We start from the raw sequence: 7140 nt of genomic DNA, 5'->3' as shown, positions 1-7140 counted from the left end.
TTAAATCAATTAAATATTAATAGTATAATAGTTATTAATTCTCAAAAAAGTACGTGAAAAACTCAGTGTTTGAACCTGAAGCCAGAAGCTAGAATTTCGTTGGATATTTAAAAGGGAAACAAAGCCAAAGACACGGAAAAGAAAAATAAATCCTTTACATAGATCGCTTGAAAACAAAAAAGTACGTTATAAAAGAAAGAAGGAATAAAAGTATATATAAATGAGAAGATTTTCTGAATTTAAAAATATTGTGTACAGTTTTTCTCGAACTCTATTGAAATTAATTGAATTTTACAAGTAAACACTGAGGTAAGGGACGTTTCTCATCCTTAATGTAAAATCAGTAGTTTTCAAACATTCAGTCTATTTTCCTATCAAAAATTGTTTTTTCAGCGAATTCTTCAGTATTTTCCGGTTTTAAGAGTGATTCTCGGAGGTATTTTGGATCCATTTAGTTTCTTTTCCTACTCCAATTGTCTAGACACTGAGTTTTTTACTTATTTAATGTGAATTTTCCATTTTCAAGGGTGGTTTTTTGAGAATTAAAAAAAACGAAAAAAACGACGTGAAATATTACTCTGACCCCGGATTTCGATTCAGCACGTCAAACCACATGGGAAATGATACCCAGATAACAATGCGTGATTCAGCACGCAGACCACACGGCATGAGAGCGCGATATGGCTGCGAGAGTACCGACACAGTGCCCGCACGACTTGCAGATCGTACGTGAATCCGCACTGTCCGCACACGGTGTGCACGATGTGCCACGTAGCATGTGGCCACCATCGCGACAAGATGGGAGTAACGTGCGGATTCAAAAAAAGCTGTAACTCTCATCTATGACTTCAGTTATCATTCTGCAAGAGGAAAGTAACACTTCAACTTTATTTATCACGTTAAAATATATTCTTGTATATAAAAAGCAGTATGATCTATACATTTAAATTTTTTTTCAAAATATATGTAAAAAACTTTAAAAATCCATACAAAAAATAGAAAATTCCATTACACGAGATAGACCTTTTTTTTTAAACGTGCCATAAATGCTAAATGCTTATTATGTGTGCCATAAACCTAAATGCTTAAAAGTTTTCCTTTAAAGATTGCATAACTTATGAAATTTATTTTTGTGCAGTATCAAGAAGTCGAAATTTTGAGGTATAATTAGTTTTCACTCTTTTATATTCTCTAATAAGAAATTTGTTACAAAATATCTTCTATAGCTTACTCTACAACTTTGCCGTTTAAAATATCGCACGCGTATTTAAGTTGTACGTGCGCATGGTTTCTCAGATGTGCAGGTTACTGCAAGCATCTTTGTTACAAGTCCTGTAAGTGCTTTGAGTGTTTATGTTTCGTGCCAGTTCGTACAGCAGCCGATCGCGGTTATTTTGCGGGTTATTGGTTACGCTCTTATTGAAGCAGTTTGACATCGTCCAGAACAAGTGTGTCTTTAGTAAGTATGTAATTAGATGCAATATTTATCTCTATATATCGCTAACACGCCATGCAGCGCATATGCGACTCAATTGTTGACACATCTGTCGCTAACCTTGCCCTCACGACGTGCGGATGAATCTGCACGTCACGCCTGCACCATGCAGGCTCCATGCGACCATTTTGCTAACTGGGCTACGTCATATATAGATAACCTGAAAAATATATATTCAAATTAGATAACTAATGCATATTTTTTAGGTTATCTATATTCTCTTGTATCCTATACAGAAGTGCACTTTTAGAAATTCCTGGATTAATTTTAATATACATGTATTGGAACTTTTCCTCAGATACTTATATTAGATTTCTAACAGTGTAGATCGTTATCATTCTCCCGCAACTATTAGGAATTTTCTATGGGAATTTTTACTGATTAGGAATTGATTTCTTAAATAAAAAATCTATACATCAAATGGATGATTTAAATAAAAAAAGAAGAATTCAATATTCACAAAGTATGAGAACATTTTCACTGAAAAATAAAGCTAAGTGTTTCATTTCAACACTACACGAATTATTTTTCGAAAAAAGTTTCAATGGAGCTGGAAGTGAATAATATAACTTTAATCTTCTAATTTAAATTATCATAAAATTTCATATTTTTCTATATCTATGTGCCACTTTCATACAAGAAACATACAATTAGAAAGAATTTTCTGAAACTATTTCATTTGGCATGCTTCCTCAAAGAAAAAAACGTATAATTGAACAAATATAGTAAATAATTTCCAAAAAGTCCAAATTCGTCAGAATCTATAAGCACATAATTATCGTAGACAATCTATATAGTAGAAACAATTTTCAGTGCCATTTCTGACCATTTCTAACAAATATTGACTTTGTTGGTAGGTTAACAAGAAACCTTACGGTAAATAATTATTTTTTAAATCTTAATTTAACATTTTTCATCGAAATGAAATAAAATTCACTGCTCTTTTTTATTAACATTGTTTCATTAACTTCGACATACGAAATAAATCGCATGTCCGCGCTGTATTAATATCAAATAAGTACGTTACGGGTGTATAAGGCAATGCCCTTCGGACCATGACATGACCAGTCTCGGCTGGTACGTTTATAGACTATATGTCTCGCAGCGATAGTATACAAGAAAATGTCTGGTGATGATATTTTGCTGCCACTGGCTATTGAAAAGTGGCCAATACTTGCAGAAACATTAAAAAAAGATTGGCCTTTTTACGCACAAGTGAGTATAACACTGCTATCATAAATTCAAAAACTGTATCAGCATTTTGGTAGATTCACCTATCACTTTATCAAACTTTAGAAGAAAAAAAAATCATTCTTATTTTGTTCTAAAGTGTAGTAAAGTGTGATAGGCGAATCATCAAAAATGCAGATATACGAATTTCGAATTTGGAGCTACAGAATAATATATTATTTATATTTATGATTTGTTTAAATGTCGATTCTAAACAAAGATTTATTTTTAGTATTACTATTTCGTTCAAACTGCCATTAAGTGGAAGTCGAAAGAACCAGTTTTGCCTCAAAAAATTTATTGCCCAGGAGGTGATCATAATTCTGGCATTTTCGTTGCGATATCTTGTGTAAGTATACAATCTTCATATTAAAATTAGATGATCTCGCAGGCTCTTAATCTGTATGTGGCAACTGTAAAGGAAAATATATAGATAATCCGTCCTTTGTTCCCAGTTTTTCTTATATATTTCTAAAATTGATTTTTATAGTTTGCAGTATATAATGTGCTACTTTTTGCCCACGAGGGCTTCGAAACACTTTTACACAAGGCTGTAACAGAGACTAAAATTATTCAATGGACTGAAGGTGTTTGCTTCCCGGCCGTCAATTCTCGTATTATTCCAACTGTTTACTCTATTATTGAGACTTTGAAGCAAACAAAGGGAATAGAAATAGAGTGGAAATTGCCCGGAAACTGTTTCTTCAAGTCTAGAGAGAAATGCGCTGCTGTCGAAGTTCGGTAAAATCATTTCCAATTTACGTAAATGTAATCATGATCGAATTTAAATTACTTCAAACTTTAAAGAAAGAATGTGCTATACTTGTAAGCATTCAAAAATTAAGTATCTAAAAAGGGCTTTGTAAGTTGAAAGCCTACCAAATTTAATCAATTCAATTTTGAATGATAGTTTATAAGTGAGGCCTTAAAACTTCATCTTAAATACCATCAACCGGGGTAATTATGGATTGCAACGGAAAATTATGAATCACAAGGCTACTTCGCAACAAAATGTTGTATATAAAATGTACAGAAAGCTTGCGAACAAAAAAATCAGAATTATCTTATAAAGTATAAACTTGTATCCATATTTACCCCGACATGATTCATACACAGGAAAAATTTGTTCATTACAATTTACCCAATTAATTCGGTAAATGGAGGGCACAATTATTTAAGGCTTTAATACAACACAGAACTATAAATATTTTAAAAGAGTTATGTAAAACCTCAAGTGCAAACCTGAAAATTCTGATATGTAATAATTGATATAAGGATTGTATTATTTTCTTATCCGTATACCATCAAATAACGCAAAGTAAGGTAAATTTTTAGTAAATGAATGATATCAAGTTTATTTTCGTGTGATATTAACGATTCGCTGAAAAGAAAGTATATATTGCAGAATTTTTGAAAGATTTTCACTTTTATTAGGAGAGGAATTACACAACAGTCAGGTAAAATGAGCATCGCTAGGAACGTCAGCATTGCCTGGGCTCAAGTTAAAGCCAAGTCCCCCATACAAACTTTAACATTTTGAAGAATTCGTTAATATATATTGAACATTAAATATTTTAGGGTTTTAAGGTTACATATTTTTTAATACAAAAATTATCTAATGTTTTTGTTTATTTCCCATAAAGGATACCGCACCAATTGTACAGTAAATGGCTTTTTGTCAAAAATTCGAAAAAAAATGTTTGTATTATCGAATCTACAAATCAAAATTCGAAAGAAAAAACTAAGAAAAATGAACAGTTTTCGAAAAACACTTGTCAAAGTTTCAATTTTTACATGTATTTTAATAGAAAAATGCTTTTTTTAATTCAATGTTTGTTTCCTCAAAAACTCTTATAAATTTCGCTAAAAGTTTCACATTTTCTCGATCAGACTTACCGATATAAAAGGTTCATACTCGCGAACTAGAAAGATTAATGATTTTTTGTATATGCAGCATGTTTTATGGGTGTTTTCATACCTTAAGTGTTCCAAGTAACAGTTGGGCTGAAAAGTTCGTAGACTAACATAGAGAAAATCTTTTTTTTATAAAACGTGATTTTATTATTTAATATACTTACCTTCGAGGGCGATACAACGATTATAACGATTATACAATTTGTCGATACCATTTTTATAGTAGGATTTGTCTTTAGCCTCAAAATAGGACTCAATTTCGGCGATTACCTCTCCGTCGGCGCTAAATTTATTTCCAGCGAGCATTCTCTTGAGTTCTGAGAACAGGAAAAAGTCGCTGGGGGCCAGATCTGGAGAATATGGTGGATGCGGAAGCAATTTAATGCACCCAATTCATGCAATTTTGTCATTATTTTAATTGATTTGTGACACGGTGCATTGTCTTGGTGAAAAAGCATTTCCTTTTTCTTCAAATGGGGCCGTTTTTCTGCGATTTCGTTCTTCAAGCGCTCCAGTAACGCTATGTAATAGTCGCTGTTGATAGTTTTTCCTTTTTTAAGATAGTCGATGAATATTAAACCACGCGCATCCCAAAATAGTGATGCATCAAAATCTTTGCACGCTTTGGAGCCGGTTCACCACGTGCAGTCCACTAAGATGACGATCGTTTTGATTCTGGTGTTAAATGATGGAGCCATGTTTCATCCATTGTCACATATCGATGCATAAATTCGGCTTTTTCTGGTTGAACAGCTTCAAACACTGCTCAGAATCATGCATTCGTTGTTGTTTTTGGTCGATTGTGAGCTCGCGCGGCACCCACTTTAAAGAGAGCTTTTGCATACCCATATATTCATGAACGATATGGCCAACACGTTCCTTTGATATCTTCAGAAACTCAGCATTCTCGACCAACTAAGTAAACTTAGCAAACCTCTTCTCAACGGTCTACTTTCCTGGTGAAGAGTCCGAATAATGTTTTTCAAGCCAAGCCTTGGCTTCAAAAGTTTTTTTCGCCAAAAAGCAATGCTTTATTAAAACACGAAATTCCTTTTGAGCCATTTTTTTCAAACTAACAAAAGTTGCTTCACTCAAAATGCTCTATCTCACAAATAAATAGTCCGACAGAAGTGGCATTTAAATACCTGTCTTTGGAAGGTTCGGGTTGAATGAAAATCATACTATTTAATACTAGTGGCGCCATCTGTGTGTTAGCCTACGAACTGTTCAGCTCAACTGTTATAGAAATCAGTATTTTTTAGTAAGTAAAATCACTAGAGATGTTTTATCCAACTGCTATAATTTGAAATCACTTTCAAATGAAAAGAGGAAGCGTGCATAGCAAGAATATGTCTTTGAATTCATTTTAAGGGATGTTTTAACATCCGTTAAACATTTAAACTAGGGAAATAGCATTCCCCAATGTCATTTGACCAAATTCACTTTAGTGTAACTTCTTTTTATTTACTTCCTTCCACTTCCTGTACTTCCTTTTCACTTTTCTTTTCATCATTTTACATTCCCTATCCCACTACGGCTTCACCATTCCTTTCTTCTTCCTAAATAATTTCTTTTGCACACACCCTTTCATTTTCTCTTTCAGCTCCTCTCATATCTCTTCCACCGACTCCCTCTCAAAGCTTATGTTTCCCAACTGCTCCTGATACTTCTCTATCACGTCTCTCGTTCATGACACCTTCTCCCCTAACGACCAGTCTTCTCCACTCTGCCTAACGCCAACTTTCCCCTTTATCCACAAACTTAAAGGCTGATGGTCTAATTTCACCCTCCCTTCCACTGCGAATTTCTCTATCTCCTCCCACCCTTGCATATTCAAGATCACATAGTCTATCACCGATACTCCTATCTTACTCTCATACGTGTATTTTCCCTCTTTGTCCCCTGCTACCATAACATTCTCCACTGCCCAGCCTCTGTTCTCCATCCAGTCTCTTAGAACCTCCCCCTCTTTATTTATTATCTTATCCTTCGATTTCCTTTTGAAGCTCTCCCCTTCCCAGTACAGGCCCCCTTTCCCTCCCCAATTCTCGCATTAAAGTCTCCCCCCCAGTAACACCGCACCCTCATCTCTCTCTCTCTCTCTCCTAGTAATTCTTCCACCCTTACTTTAAACATTTCTATCCCAACTTTATTGTACTTCTTCTTTTATCTTCTATCTTTCTATCTTCTATCTTTTATCTTCTATCTTTACGTCCTCATTTGCACCTCATCCGCCTCTCCATGAACTTCTTCCTCTAATTCATCCCTAACCCCTATTATAATTCCCCCACTAGCCCTTTCTTTCATCTTTACTCTGATCGCCTCCTGTAACCTCTACCTGTAACCCATTGTCAACTTTGCCTCTACGCTATCCCATTCCTTTCTTTTTACCCACGTCTATACCAGTCCAATCACACCCAATTCCTTAATATACCTCTAGAAGTCCTCATCTTTCTTCTTTACTCGTGCTATGTTCCAGTACGGCACCTTTAACACACCTC

At 34.4% G+C, this 7140-nt stretch overlaps 1 protein-coding gene across 1 annotated transcript in view; it reads left to right on the top strand.

Annotated features, from left to right (window-relative positions):
• The first annotated feature begins 2596 nt into the window (after positions 1-2596).
• Positions 2597-7140, top strand: part of LOC117175004 — a 17957-nt gene continuing 13413 nt past the window's right edge. Inside the window, exons 1-3 of the mRNA XM_033364500.1 lie at positions 2597-2710; positions 2958-3074; positions 3216-3466. Coding sequence (XP_033220391.1) covers positions 2618-2710; positions 2958-3074; positions 3216-3466 — 461 coding nt within the window. The 5' untranslated portion in view covers positions 2597-2617. The remainder of the gene's footprint in view (positions 2711-2957; positions 3075-3215; positions 3467-7140) is intronic.

This window comes from Belonocnema kinseyi, chromosome 1, assembly GCF_010883055.1.
Source record: "Belonocnema kinseyi isolate 2016_QV_RU_SX_M_011 chromosome 1, B_treatae_v1, whole genome shotgun sequence".
NCBI lineage: Eukaryota > Metazoa > Arthropoda > Insecta > Hymenoptera > Cynipidae > Belonocnema > Belonocnema kinseyi.
The sequence above is the reverse complement of the archived record's forward strand: the minus strand, read 5'-3'. Positions and strand labels throughout refer to the sequence as shown.